General features: G+C 37.1%; 1 protein-coding gene across 1 annotated transcript; it reads right to left on the bottom strand.

Annotated features, from left to right (window-relative positions):
- Nucleotides 1-11,437: 11,437 nt before the first annotated feature.
- Nucleotides 11,438-15,287, bottom strand: LOC134742563 (dynein light chain Tctex-type protein 2B-like). Its single transcript, XM_063675776.1, has 3 exons — nt 15,101-15,287; nt 13,099-13,245; nt 11,438-11,764 (listed from the first exon to the last, which is right to left on the bottom strand). The coding sequence occupies exons 1-3, from the start codon at nt 15,257-15,259 to the stop codon at nt 11,528-11,530; spliced, it is 543 nt and encodes a 180-aa protein (XP_063531846.1). The 5' UTR covers nt 15,260-15,287; the 3' UTR covers nt 11,438-11,527.
- Between the last annotated feature and the right edge of the window lie 1,067 nt (nt 15,288-16,354).

Here is a 16,354-nt window from a genome sequence, read left to right as displayed (position 1 = left end):
AAAAGGTGAGAAAAGTATTCTCCTTTGTGATAAAGCTGTTTTCGCCTTGGGCGAGCTTGAATCCCTCGTTTCACTCAGGACTCTGTTTTAATTCCCTCGCTTCGCTCAGGAATTAACTCGTAACACCCTCGCTACGCTCGGGAGTTAAATCTGGAGTCTCATTTACTCAGGATTCAGTATCGCGCCCGTGACATAAAACAGTGCTTTATTCCCTCGGTGCATAATCTACTATAGGATGTTTGTTTATTTATGAGTAATACAATAAATAATAAACTAATATTCAAACAACTTCTAATATAAAAGTACCTACACTTGTGATATTAAACAAAGTGGTACCTACCAAGTTAAATTGTGTTAAATTGTATGTTGTTTAAAAGCGAAGTAGAGAATTAAGATATATATAAGTACTGTATCACTTACTCTTACATTACATAATAACAAAAAAATGGTCAACCGGATCATTTTGATCACAATTTATCGATTAAAAGAGTGACATGTATCTCAATCATATCAACAGTGATAAAATACAACCATAATAGTCTTGCTGCGATACAGCTTCATTCATTTTACCCCCAGCCATCCATCGATTCACGCACCTTGCGGTTCCCCATGCACCTGACCCATATGCCGTTCCGTGACGACACCATTTTTAATTTTGGGTCATCGGCTGACATTGAACTTCCTCCGTCCCCTGGGGCTATTATTTAGCGTTAGTCTACATCAGGCTTCGGACTTTGATTAATCATTTACGTCTCGCTGTGGCAGTAAAGCGTTCCCCAAGTGAGACGTGGCAAAAATGCCGGGACAACGCTAGGTGGATGATGATACATGTTTTTAGAAGAACCTCATGGCCCAAAACGAAACTCATTGCGCATGGATGACCGGGAAAAATATAGCGTTAGGGCCCTGTGTTCGGACGGTTAGGAAGACAGTCAGTCCTGGCGTAATCGGTTGTAAGTGTAATTAATGTCATTAACGGGTCTAACGCGATTAAATTTCATTATTTTTACCTTTATTCCGACGTTTTAGTTGCCTGCACTAGCTGTGGTCACGGAAGACTGACGTCCCAGCAAAATGTAAGTAGCTAAATGTCTATCCCTTCAACAGGCTTAGCCAATGCATTGCAACATATTTATCTTGTCTAACTGTATGTGTAGGTACACGTTTTCTATATGCATGCACATTATTTTGATGTATCATATTTTTATTTATCTATAGTACGAGTAAAACTGTTTTAGGATACCGATAAAATAATTTATGGTTTACACTGACCTGACATTTCCTTTCTCCTGCACTAGCATACTAAAATAACGACCACTTTCTTGCGGTCATCCAACGGCACGTAGGAACTGCTGCAAATTTAACTATCCAAGTGGCGAAAATTTAAAACTATATCTGCTTTTAAGATTTGGCTCTCTTTACTTTGCAGGAGCGCCAATTTGAGCCGCAAAAAGAGCTTGGTATTTCCCTGGAGCTGCAGATACGAAATTGCATTACATTGCAGGTCGTAACTTGCTTACTGAATGTGATTTTATGTCTCTAGTTGCACACATTGACGTTTACGTTGCGCGCTAGAGTAAACGTACTTATTAGCAGGAGTGTGTGAACTTGTTAAGGAATTAAATTTAGTTAGATACGGCAGGAATTAAAATAACAAGTTTATAACGTGTTTTTGTAAGATTTTGTCGCCTAATCTTAATTTAAATAACTTTTAAAATTGTAGTTCGTAGCCGTGATCCTGATCACAACACACAGAATTTTATCGTCTTTCTTTTATAAAATTAATCTGCATGTACCTACGTACTATTTTTGACCTTTTTTACTATACTTAGCATATTTATTTTTTGTTTCAATCCAGCGTTAAAGGTATGTTACTACGAACAACATCTTTATATTTACAAAATGAATTTAACTTCTTTGAAAATATTCCAAAGTCAACCATATCTGTCAAATGCAGATATTTTTGCAGTCTCATATTATTTATTGTCATTAAGTTTCGATGTTTATTATTCAATACTACACCCGGCTCGTTTGAATATTTTCCATACTAATGCATGTAACGGAAAAACTATTAAAATACCTAACATCTCAAATATTCGTCTACTTGCAAAACTAACCCTATTCCGTGTCCAAGAAAGTTCACTTTTAATAAATAGTGTAAGTATTTAAATATAATTATGTACGTGGAAATTTTCGAAAGTTACTAGAAATTGCAACTTGCTTTGGACAAATCAGTCTGACTTTAGCATTATAAATGTTTGCATAGCTATGTATGTTATGAAACTTTTTTTATATGTAACTTTGTGATTAAATAAATAGTTAAATCAATGTATGTTGTCGTCCTATGGTACCCCATTGGTACAAAGGGCCTTCGTGAGACGTCGCCACCCGCTCCTGTCCTGCGCCTCGCGCTCCGCGTCCCTCCAACTCAGTCCTGCTGCCCGCAGCTCAGCGTCGACAGTGCGCTGCCACGTGTGCGCCGGCCGGCCATGTCGCCTGCTCCCGTGCGGCTTCCACTTGTAAGCAATCCTGGCCGTGTTGTCCTCTGGTCTTCGGAGGGTGTGCCCTATCCACTTCCACTTCCGTTGTGCGATCTCTTGTTTGACCGGGACTTGGTGGCATCGACTCCATAGATCCTTGTTGCTGATAGTGTTCGGCCAGAATATGCGCAGAATGGATCTTAGGCATTTATTGACAAACACTTGCAGCTTGCCCATCAGACCCTTTGTCTCCTTCCAAGTCTCGCAGCCGAAGAGCAAAACAGACTTCACAATGGAATCGAAGAGGGAATCAATGTATACGATTAAATAATTCTGATTTTTGTCATTTGAAAGAGGAAACTATAAAATTGTAGACTTACTATACTAAACCATAACTATACTAAACTCAACTCATACATATCTAAGCTCCAAAATAATTTATTTGGTTACCAAAACCCGTATATGTTTAGAAGCACATGACATGTGCTAACCATATTCTAAACATATTCTAAAAATAACTACACATATATTTATTGTGTAGTTATTTTTAGGGCTAAAATCACAAATGTGTTTTGTTAAAACCTGATCCAAGTTAAATTTGCGTTTACTGGTTTTTGCATTGATATGATATGATATGATATGATTTATTTATCTTACAATATACAATACATTAGATGCGGAATTAAATTTTAAAGTCAAGTCAAAACTGCAAAAAACAATATCGAAAAAATGCACATAACCGAATTCGCAATCTCACCGACGATATACTAATGCTCTTTCTATACTCAGCATAACTTGAAAACTACTTATTTTACTGGAACTTGATTTGGACCATAGTTGTAAGCTGTGGATTAAAGTTACCTGATTTTAAGGTAATAATTAATAAATCTTTTTTCATGGGTAACTTCACTTTGTCAATATACAAACTTTAATTTATTCTTACTTGACGACACATTTATACAAATAAGATTATTTTTATCAAGACAGTCATACAAGGGCGTTGGTTGTACTACTTGATATAATTATTGATAAGGGTTCTCTTGCTTGGTGCTTAAATGTTAGGTACAGGTACGGCTATGTTGACATTCAATTTACCACTGATATCTACATATTAATGCAAACATCGTGTTTAATACAGCTACCTCAGCGCCAATAAAAAAAGGCACGTGCCTCAGAATAACATCGTCGCCTATTAACTTTAACGTTATTTTCTAACGTCCAATCATCCTGAAAGGCAATAACGTTTTAGGACATTATGTTTAAAGTGTATTTACATGTCCCGGTCGTCATAAATGGTACAGTGTGGCCAACCTGTGGACTTTAGTGTACCTATGCGGATTACTAGTGCAACTGAAGCATATCAGATCTTATAGTAAAAATGGAATGACGCACAATCTACATACTTACAGTACATACATACAACAAAGGTAGGTACCGTAAAATTTTTTTTTTACTATTACGAACACCATCCATGACCGATGGTAGACATGGAATGTCCAATTGCGCAACTTTACTCGTTACAGTCGTTACCCTTTCATGTGGATTTCATATATGCTCAATTTCGATGCTTACATTAGAGGTACATGCATGAAATATTTGGGGATATTCTTACACAGTAACCCCCAAATTGAGCTATATATGATATTGTACCTAACGCAAACGCATACCCGTAAAAATACTTCTAACGATTTATTCAGTGTCGAAAGCCAATTTCCGTGATCAAATACTCATGATTCTCAACTACCAACCTTGTAAAAGCAAGTAACAGGGATATGGTTATTAATTTTATTTCTTATCACGATCGTACTTAGATAATTGTCATTGTTGACTTTCTTAAAGTTATTATTATTACTTACTCGTGTCAATCCACACATACATAAATTCTTGTATAAATACACATTGTACTATTTCATCACACTATCACACTATACTGTAGGTAGTGAAATAACGTAAGGTGACGGTATAATATAATTGTAATTAGAAATACGGCAGCTCATAGCTATATGTCGACAAATACCATATATTGTACTGATTGACTACACTCAATAGTCGTGAGTATAATCAAAGATAGATATAACTCCGTAATAGATGGATAAAGTCTAAGGAAAAAACGTGCCTCGAAAATCACGAAAATTTGATTCTCGATCAGAGGGCGCCACTAGTTTTGGCCTAGTCTCGTATAGAGGGCGTTGACGGTTTCGTTTGTTATTTATAATTTTAACGCATATCAATGAAAGAACATGGGTCAATATCATATAAAAATAATTAATGCTAATAAAAAAATCATTTATCCATATTTAAATACATTTTAACGTATTTTTATAAATCTCCATTTGTAGTTTTAAAGTATGTCGATAGATGGCAGTGAATTTACAGCGGTTACAAAATTTACTATGACAGTATCGCTCTATCTAATTATATCCTCATTGGTATAACCCACCTGCCATTGCCACGGAAACCGTCGCCCATTGGCACGAGCTCTTTGAGTTATGGATCGCCGACGCAATAAAGAACAGTTCTGAGACCGGAATCAATTTCAATAACCTGTAGTACCTAGGGCATGCATTGAGACTGACAACTACGGTATTTGTAGTAAATAATCAAATTTTATTTTCCTGTTACACATTGACATCCAAGTTAAAACCTACCTACTACTAAAATAATTCAATAAAATAAACCTTCATCTGGAAACGCCGTATTTTAAATTAAGCTACAAGACGTTTTTACTATACAATAAGCAGTATACAATGTTTTTAGCTAATTTATGATTTATAAAACTATGCGAAAGTTAGTTATAACAAAATATCACTATAAAATAAACGACGGCGTACCTCACATCTATGGTCGTAAAAGCATATAAAGCGTATTGATATTTAAAACTAAATCTCAAATTAGGTTCAAACATCAGTACAAAAACCATGATTACATCAAACAAAAGCGTTTACCGTCCTAGAAGTAATTAATGATACCTTCTTACAGTAATAAATCACGATAAGTGGTTTCCAAAAAATTAAGCAGAATTATTTTTCTAGCAAAAGTGATATTTCCATTTCTAGTGCCTAAAAATAACGTAAATCTTACACCAAACATTAGATAGCCCAGGCGTAATTCTAAAAATCTGCCTTTCACAAAAGGCAGAGTCCACAATTTTGATTACTTGATAAAACTAAAACAGACTGTGATAATAAAGATTTTTGACAAAGAATTTTAGCTTATCTCCACAAAAAATTCAAGAGTCGAATCTTGAGATTAGCTAAGAGGCTTTAGTGACGATGTGGTTAATTATTTAGTAGGTACTTAATAAAATGCCTAAGACTGCTGTATTTTGTGCAAAGCGTGACCTGCCGCCCTTAGTTGGCCTGAGCGGCTTTGTTAAAATGAATTTATGTCTAAACCACAAACGCAGAATTTGGTCTATGGATTAGTTTGCTGAAAGGCTTAGCAATCTGCGGGAGCCTTACAAAAAATATATGTTTTGATTCGAGCTACGAACCCTGTCATACGGCTGTGCTGAGGAGCTGAAACGTAGTGTTATTAAGTACTAATGTACTCCATCATTGCGAAGGTACTTTTATTCACGTTGACTAATGGGATAAATAATTGTGTAATTTGTAATAATATTAATATCACACAATTTTTATACTTGCAATCACAACTATATCATAAAACGTAGTATATAACCGCAATATTTATAACCCTTAATTTAAACGAACGTCACAAATTCAACAATACTTAAATCAAGCGGTTCCTTTTCAATCAATTTAAGCTATACGTATATTTGTTCACCGTCCTCGTCGGTTCCAATTTCGTTAACGTTACCTTTAAATATTTAGTAAAACAAATTACCTACCCTCTAATGGATGGACTTTTCCTTACTTAAAGGAAATACATTTTAAGTGACTTTTATACGCTTCAATTTACTTTTATTACAGGTTATAAATTTTCGTCCCATATTAATTGCTTTTTAAAAACACATTATATTTTTAACTTAAGGAGACCGAAGGTAGGAACTCTATAATACAAATGCTAGGTTATATATTTGTTTCCCTTGTGTTAACTATAATTTACTTGACTATAATTAACTATAGATAAACATACATATCAAAATTTCCATATGTTCTTCGTCATGGATAAAATCAAAAGCAACATAACCAGATAACGAAGAGGCTTAGGGAATAGAGAAAGACTATTGTATGTACCAATAAAGCAGACAATTTTACAACTTAAAGCTAGGTCCTACTAATATTATAAGTGCGAATGTTAGTAAGTATGTTTAAATATTCTTACCACACAGTGACATTTGGCGTAGAAGAATTTTCATCCGGGATCGTCTCTGGAAGGGCTTAAAAGGTGGTAAAAGCACGAGTACCAAAGCGGTTGCTTCAATGACTACAAGGACGAAGGCGTGTAGGCAGGGCTAGTATGTAATAAATTATCGTAACAAGCGCGTGTAACGACAAACGCATACCTTTTCCCATTCTGAGATCCGCGAACATGACGCCGATTCTGGTTTAACAATTTGTTGCGTTTTTCATCTTATTTTAGTAAGACGTAGGCCGTGAACACCAATCAGCGTTAGCGGCTCAGGCTGATTGGTACTGATGAAATGCAATCAGTAGTCGTCTCATTACCTAAGGCATTTCGCTCGCACTTATTCGGGCGCGTAAGATGCCTGGAGGCCTAGCCTAGATAACAATTGTTGATCGAAAACGCCAATCTAAACTAAATAATGTACGGAAATAGGCACGAGACTTTTCGTAGCGTCTGCCAACCCGATACATTTTTTTCATTTCGTTTGGCGTTAGAGCGTTTTCACATTGTCCGATCCGATATCGGATGTAGGATCCGCCATCCGCGTAGTCAGGCCGCGGGGGCGCGCCCGGCCGCCGTCTTTAGCGGTCACGCACACTACAACAAGCGTTATGCCTACACATACACACACAAACAAATATTATTGGTCCGACAGCTGACGGGGGCTCCGACATGGCTGAATTTATCGGAAGCGCCTTTCCGATATCGGATGTCGGAAGGTGCCTATGACAAAAACAGCTGCAGGAGAGTGCGATTGGCAGTAAGTCCGCCTTTTGATAATGATTGATTCATTAAAGGCATGAATAAACGCAGAGAAACACATATCTCACATTTACTTTCTACCGACATCCTATATTGAAAAGCCCCCCGTCAGCTGTCGGACCGATAATATTTGTTTGTGTGCGTATGTGTAGGCATTATGCTTGTTGTAGTGTACGTGACCGCTAAATACGGCGCCCGGGCGCGCCCCCGCGGCCTTCTTACGCGAGTGTCGGATCCTACATCCGTTATCTTAAATAATAAGTCCTATTTCTCTTCTCAGCAGTCTGTCTAAAATGCTGGAAAAGATTATTAATAATCAACTAATCAATTTCCTTGAATCAGAACACCTGCTCTCCCAAAGACAATATGGTTTTCGGAAAAACACATCTTCTGAATTTCTTCCTATCTTGACAGAGGAGAAACCTGCGTTGGAATTTTCCTAGATCTGGCTAAGGCATTTGATACTGTCTCAATACCGATATAGCTAAGGAAGCTTGAACTGTTAGCCATTCGCGGTATCGCATGGAACTGGTTCAAAAGCTACCTTACAAACCGGCAGCAGTGTGTAAGACTTGGCACTTTAGTCAGTGACTCAGCTCCGATAACTTTCGGTGTGCCGCAGGGAAGCATCCTCGGTCCCACCTTATTTCTGATCTACCTCAATGACTTAATTTCTCTGCCCGTCAGCCAGGCAGAAATTATCTGCTACGCAGACGATACTGCTCTGCTACGATGTGGCATGGGATCGATGCTTTGCGGTAGCGGAGACAGGTTTGTCTGTGATTACCAAGTGGCTCGCTAACAACCTGCTCTCATAATTATTATTCTCTTAATATTTCAAAAACAAAATACTTATGCTTTCATAAAACGGCTTCTTCTGCCCCCAGCTCACGGCCAGATCTCAAGTTTTCTCGTGCCAATGCAGATGAAAAAGCACATCGAAATAATGTCTACTAGAGTCAGAAAGGTGATATTTATTATGAAGCTGCTACGAAATTCTGCTACGGGGGAATTGCTTAAGCTTGTATACACTTCGATATGCGAATCCATCCTGTCTTACTGCATTGGCGTGTGGGGTGGCTCCACTAGCTCTGCACTACTGTCTCTCGAAAGGGCCCAAAGGTTTGTGCTCAAGGTCATGCTTGGGAAGCCTCGGTGGTTTTCAACGGTCACCCTTTATAAAGACGCGGATGTTCTTAGTGTGAGGCAATTATTGATCCTACGAGTTGCAACTCACGTGCATCGAAAAAACCGGCCAAGTGCGAGTCGGACTCGCGCACGAAGGGTTTCGTACCATTACGGAAAAAACAGCAAAAAAATCACGTTTGTTGTATGGGAGCCCCATTTAAATATTTATATTATTCTGTTTGTAGTATTTGTTGTTATAGCGGCAACAGAAATACATCATCTGTGAAAATGTCAACTGTCTAGCTATCACGGTTCATGCGTGAGATACAGCCTGGTGACAGACGGACAGACGGACGGAGAGACGGACAGCGGATTCTTAGTAATAGGGTCCCGTTTTTACCCTTTGGGTACGGAACCCTAAATACTATAAATTCCGAAGAATATCTTACCCTAATCCGTAATCGAATCTTCAAAATTCCTACTCCCATCAAAAAATCCGTATTCGCGAGGCGTTTGCCTAACTCCCTGCATCCGTATATTTATAGGTACAATACAGTGGTCAAAAAATCTACTCTTAAAGAAAAATTCGTAATTAAGAACTGGTTGAAAGGTCTTAACTACAGTCAAACTGAAATGCTGCTGAAGGTCGTCACCTAATCACTTACGTATGCTAACAATCTCTGTAGCTCTTTAAATTACATAATTTCTTTAATTATTACTTCTATTAATGTCACCTAGTTTTTTACTTAACCTTTGGTTGTATATTGCGAATCCGGCTACCACGTGACAGGCATAGCCTAGTGTGGGGCCACAGCATAATATCTAATGTTATTAAGGCTTTTTCTTTATTCTTTTTCTTATTCTTATATCGGATCGGACAATGTGAAAATGCTCTCAAGGTCGTATAAAAATGAGATGAAAACCATAAAAATTGGTAAATGAGAATCGGTCTCATGGATGTTGCTGGCTTGATTTAGTGCATCGTGTAATAGGCCGCATTGTAGCTGTTAACCCAGTTCGCTTGATTAAACCGGATTTAGTCCGCTGTGAACTTACACTATGTGCTCAGTTGTGTGTGTATAAGGGATCAAGTTTAGGTATTACATTAGATGTTTTATTCGTAAATATATAGAGACAATTACCAAAATTTAAGATATAAATATTGTTTGGAAAAGGTGAGGTTAATGACGAAGTTTCAAGATAACGCCATAATTTATTGCTCATTTATAGGTACTTATTAAAAATATGAGTATACCTCTTCGGAAGTCAAGAATGCTCAATTTTAAGTAAAAAAAGCACGTACCTATGTATCTATACTTACCTAAATTCTTTTTTTTTTTTTATACTACGTCGGTGGCAAACAAGCATACGGCCCACCTGATGTTAAGCAGTCTCCGTAGCCTATGTACGCCTGCAACTCCAGAGGAGTTACATGCGCGTTGCCGACCCTAACACTCCTCTCCCTCGAGCTCTGGCAACCTTACTCACCGGCAGGAACACAACACTATGAGTCTTTTACGTAAACACTTATCAAGTTTGGTATTTTTTTTGTCCTATCTAATTTATAAAACATTTATAAGGATTGCTTTACGCAGTTAATTTCATCTCAAGATTGCTAGAAAACAATCTCATTACTACTTCTCATGCGAATTGAGAAGAAATATGCCCGGTAACCAATTGCGAGAATACTTCGAATGAAGGTATGAATTTTAAAGGAAACGAAATTGAAACGGAGATTGCGCTGAACCTCGTTCAGATGTTAGTAGTCTTTCAATTTTCTCACTTGGGTGTACTCTTAAATTGTTTCTACTAACTTCTATTTATGTGAACTATCAAGCTGGAAGTCCTGGCTAGACTTTGTTCATTTTTTATTTACGTATTAGGTACAAGCTTGCAGATCTTTAATCGCGCGAAATGGTAAGTGCTTCGTTGGTATTATCAAAACTGGAATGTTAATTTGAAATTGGTGTAATGTTTATTTAAGACATCGTAAAATGAGTAAATAATAAATATGGGTTTGTTTTTTAGAATTACTTCTTGAAACTGTATAAATAAGGCGTGGTTACATCTTCGAACATGATCTTGATTTTGAAGACAGGTCTCGACATTTGCATCTTTATATCTTTACAGCCAGGCTGGAAGCTACTTAAAAAAAATGTTATACATGATACAAGCCTCGATGCCTTAGGTTGACAGCCGAAACACATTAAAATATAACTTGACCTAACCTACTTATCCCTTTTAGGTATCAAGCTTCCACTATATATATATATACGTCGTATGCTCTAAACAGTGTTTATCAATTTGGCAAGGCTGAAACACAAACAGAACTCTCACACTTCCACAATCGGATGAAACTTACCCAGAGAGTTCCGGTCACCGGTTACAAATCAAAAGCTAAAGTCAAATATCCGGACTTTCCCTTCTACAAGATCTTAAGTTGCCTCTCCACTAATTCACTTAAGCTCGTTCTAATATTGACTTTAGATCGGGTTGTTCAGTGTTTGTCCGTTGTTATAAGTTTGGCAAATAGGTCTTGTTCGGGTGCCATGAGTTTTACATTTGAACGTTTCAAGGACGTGCCCATGTTTGTTTAGATCCTACATAGGAGGTAATTCAATAACTAGTTTGAATTCCAAAGTGCTTTATTTGCAATATTGAATAAATACACAAACTAGAAGTAAATTAATCAACTAACCTCATTAACATCTGTCCGTCTCAAGTAACCAACAGCCGTCAAGTGACCTCGCCTTAATACATGACCGCTTTGTGGTTACAAGTCCGTAAACAGGGGTTGAAACAATGTATCCCGTCATCATAAATATAAAAGGGAGGTTAAGTGAGCTTTAATCAAGATAGATAGCGAACGCAGTGACCTGGATACCGGCGGTGGTGGTTACTCGCTGCACGTCGACATAGGTGTCTCTGTCGTGGTCCCAGAGGAAGGTTATGGCGTTGTTGTAACACTGGGCACGACGCTGGTAAATGGTGGCGACGACTATGAAGCGATATCTATGGTATTCCATGGTTTTCATCTCGCGCATGATCTCGCATGATAGACGCAAGGCTAGTGCCGGAGATTCCTAGAAAAATTCACGATGTTTTGTTTAATTTATCATTTTGTTAATTATAAAATAAGATTAAAATTATCTAAATTTAAGTTGTAACGAATAACTGTATATAAAGGATAGTAGTAGACTTCAACCCTTTGTTACGCAATGTTGGTCATGTACAATTTTGGATATTTTTTTCCACTGTTATCTAACAAAAATTATTAGAGCAATTGAGCTGTGAGAAGGTTTGCACTCACTATTTAAGTAAGTAAGTACTTGGCTAAATGTTTTGTGCGAGTACCACAAAATAGGATTACACAAAGGTTGAACACATAAAACAAGCGTCATAATTACATAATGCTACAAGGGCACAGCCTTGCCTAGATAAGTAGGCACAAACAGTTATCACGTCCAAGTTTTGAACGTCAAACGAGAAAAATTAAATGTTCGGAGAATGTCAGTTATCCACAGTGCGATAAAAATGTGTGTATTTATCTGAAGCATTAGATTATAAGATGTGAATAACTGCATAATGATACAACTCCCCAATGAACCTCATTTTAAAGTCCCAAAAACTAATAATGAATATGGCAATAGAGTCTGGAATTCATATAGTCTGTCAAGCAATTTCCGTCAGTAGCAGAAAGCGGCAAATTTAAAAAAAAATTGCCGAAAAAATGTGAAATTAATTCTGTTTTCTATCTCCTCTTCTTATAGGCTTTAAGTTATGTTAATTAATTGTATAAACTCATTCGAGTCTGGGTTACCTACGAGACAGGCTAAGCCTAGTGTAGGAACCAGAGTAACCTGACTGTATTTTTCTATGCCAGGTACATTTTGTCAACTGTGTTTAATTTAAGTTAATCTTAACAACCCTGTAAATATTTTTGTGTACCTACAATAAATGTTTTTTTTTTTGAAAAGGGTTTTCGCCCCATAGAAAATTAAATTTCGCGCCTTTATCTATATTTAAGTACCTACTATTCTAAACAGCTTTCCTAATAGAGTATTACAAGTTAAAATATATAATTAAAAAAAACTGAGTAGCATAAGTACAAGAATAATAAGTAATAAATAGCGAAAAAGCACACAATTATAATATATTTACATAAACATGTATAAATATTATTTGAATATAAGACTAGAAAATAAGTCCCTCGCACTGTGGTTAATAAAATATTAAATATTGTAACTAGGTTTAAGAAATGTTTCATTTTGTTAAATTGAAATAAACAGATTTCATTATATATTTTTTTGTGCACTAATCAGCGTGAGATCGTCAAGGTAGTATCGTCACAAGATCAAAACCTTAACAAATATTATAATCAGAATCGGTCTAATGGCCTACTAGCAGAACATATTACCTGAACATTATACTTATGGCCTGTAAAGTTTTCATCGAGCAACACGTCAATGATCTTCTGGACCTCAAAATCTTTGACTTTGTGTGAGGGCTCAAGCTGGTACGTCGGGAAATACATCAAGGCGGGCCGCTTGAATTCAATGCCCAACTGGAAAAAAGACGCGTTAAGTAACAGCGCAGAAACGAAAACCTATATATTTACATTGTGTTACTTTGTCTAGAAATAAATAAACAATGAATACAAATACTCGAATACATAAGAAACATGAGTATAGGACTCAGGAACAAATGTCTTTTTTAAGAACAATGTACCACATTGTCGCGTGCCATAAGGACGCTCTTCTCACGAACGGCCAAGAGGTTGAAACGCCGGAGTGGGTTTAGTGGGTAGGGCCAGTTCTCCCCCCCTCTCGCCAAGAGAGGGAAAAGGAGCGGCGAGTCCCACACACCGTGCGTAAGTGCATTCCCACTCCGACAAAAAAAAAAAAAAAAAAAAAAAAGGTTATTCGTATAAAGATACAAGCAAATTTCGTCCTTATGGTAAGCGACAATGTGGTACCTTTTTGCTTGACAAATATTCTTGATAAACACGCAAAATAAATGGGATAAGTACTAGTACTAGGTGTAATTTATATTATTTATGGTTTTACTACTACTGCACTGTTAAATAATCAGAATTAGTCAATGGATTGTACAAGCCTACTTTCGTCACTCCAGAGAGTGACGGAAGTGCGACTTTCGTCGAAACAAAGTAGTTAGTACTTCAGTGAAACAAAGTAGCTTTTTAATTTAGTGAAGGCCATGAACTGCCACTTCATACTTCGGGGTCTATTACAAATTCGAAATACATTTTAACCTTTAATATGTGCTCACTACTGAGGTGAAAAATTATATGTGTCACACGAGAGCAAAGTTATTTTACATCTGGTGTTTTTGAGTCGCAATAAAAACCAACTTTCCTCTTGTTGCACAAATAAATATTAAGACATTATTAAAATATTGTTATAAGTACAGTCAACAACAGAAATTGTTCAAAAAATAACCAATATTTATTGTTCAGACAGACTACGAGTATGTGCCGGACATTTTGAAGAACTCACCGCTACTGTCAAGCTTTCTCTGTGCAGCTGCACAACTGACTGTACTCAAATCATAGTTTCCATCAGGTAAGGTAACAAAGCTGATCTTAGACTTATATTGACCGGAATATGGACCGTGATTACCTTTTGTATTGTTTTTGAGCTCCCGATATTTAGTCACTGAGAGTGTAGTGTGTTTGGACAGACCAACGAGTGTGAATGCGACCGCCGGTAACGTTGAAAGCGAACGCAGCCGACGCGCACGAATGAGGGTAGACCAAGCGGGGTCTACACAACTTTGACACCCACCCGCTGTCTTCAGCTACCCTTGAACAAGATGCATGTAACTGCGTCGAAATATCGGGGGCTCAAAGACAATATAAAAGGTAATCACGGTCCATATCCCGGTCAATATAAGTCTAGTGAAACTAACCGTGAATCTAGACTTATATTGACCGGGATATTGACCGTGATTATCTTTTGTATTATTTATGAGTTCCCGATATTTCGACGCAGTTACATGCATCATGTTCACGGGTGGGTACAAAACAAGGGCCTGACACTCTTTGATAGAGAAAGATAGTCTTATTGCGATTCCTATAAGAGGAAAGAGAAAATAATGCCATGCTTTGTCCTTACCACGGACCGGGTTTTTTTTCATGGTCGGGTTATGGCAGGTAGGAGGCGATGGCGAAATACCGAAATTTATAAGAGTGAAATAGAAAAAGGATTGTGCTGCCATACATTAACCTGTCAATACATGAATATGTCTTTCTCTTACCCCTGGTCGCTCAGTTTCATGTCTATAACTACTATTATATACTATGTCTATGGTACAAAAGGTAATCACGGTCTATATCCCGGTCAATATAAGTTTAGTGAAACTAACCGTTAATCATTCAAAACTGTTAAAGCTGATCATACCTGTGAGGTTCTAGGCCCAGCCGCTGTAATACCAGGCACCCTCCCGAAGCCGTAAGATTGCCGCCTCATCTTCAACTTGCTGAATGATTTCTCTGCAAGGGCTGCTTTGCTTGCGCCTTCGTGTATAGATAATCTACTTTTTCTTTGTTGGTCAGCCATTATTTTTTTTTGTAACTATATATAGTAAATAATTGAAAATATTTCTAATAGCAATAAAGCTTCGTAATTTCTCTTGGAATCTATAATTTAATATTCTGATATAATAATGTAATATTCTAATTTGACAACGTCACAAACGCAATTTCCGTCTGACAGTTTTGATAGGTACGAATAGGTGGATGAAGAGTAGATGGTTCACAAAAAGGTTCACGGAAATATATTTATAAAAATCTACGATAAAGATATTTTTTAGGGTTCCGTAGTCAACTACGAACCCTTATAGTTTCGACAAGTCCGGCTGTTTATGTGTCCATCTGTCTGTCAGAGGTGTTGCTCTGTTAGTAGTGTTAATGCTAGAATGCTGCAATTTGAAATGAGTATATATATATATATGTATAAAGTGGGATGTTTTTTAGGGTTCCGTACCCAAAAGGAAAAAACGGAACCCTTATAGGATCACTTGTGCGTCTGTCTGTCTGTCTGTCTGTCTATTTGTCCGTCTGTCACAGGCTCACAGCCTATTTTCTCCGAAACTACTGGACCAATTAAGTTGAAATTTGGTATACATATGTAAGTTTGTGGCCCAAAGACGGACATGTAACGTAAACAAATGAATTTTAAACATGGGGGCCACTTTTGAGGGGTAAATGAGAAAATTATAAAATAAAGTATTCAAACTGTATCGTGTTATATATTAAATGAAAGAGCTTACTGTGAGAATCTCAAATATATTTTTTTATAATTTTAGGATAAACAATTTAGAAGTTATTCAAAAAAATAGGCAAAAAATGACCATTCTCCCCCCTTTATCTCCGAAACTACTGGGTCTAAAATTTTGAAAAAAATACGCAAAATAGATCTTCACCTATAGCTTACAGGAAAACCTATTAGAAATTGCAGTCAAGCGTGAGTCGGACTTAATTACTTAGATTTGATCCGACCCCTACGGATTTTTTAATGACATTTTACTCACGTTTTACATAAAAACACATTGTTTAAATTGTGTAATGTACGGAACCCTTGGAACGCGAGTCCGACTCGCACTTGGCCGGTTTTTTTTTTTACTTCCATCCTATTGTGTAAAGCCTGACCAGG

The sequence above is a fragment of the Cydia strobilella genome, chromosome 6 (assembly GCF_947568885.1).
Source record: "Cydia strobilella chromosome 6, ilCydStro3.1, whole genome shotgun sequence".
NCBI lineage: Eukaryota > Metazoa > Arthropoda > Insecta > Lepidoptera > Tortricidae > Cydia > Cydia strobilella.
This window is presented reverse-complemented; position numbering and strand designations above follow the sequence as displayed.

Bases quoted from the DNA above. Each gene is read 5' to 3' on its own strand.
- LOC134742563 (XM_063675776.1), bottom strand. From the start codon at position 15,259: ATGGCTGACCAACAAAGAAAAAGTAGATTATCTATACACGAAGGCGCA. The intron at 13,246-15,100 runs GTATGATCAGCT...TCTTTTTTCCAG, and splicing joins CTGGGCCTAGAACCTCACAG to TTGGGCATTGAATTCAAGCG. The intron at 11,765-13,098 runs GTAATATGTTCT...GAATTTTTCTAG, and splicing joins GCCATAAGTATAATGTTCAG to GAATCTCCGGCACTAGCCTT.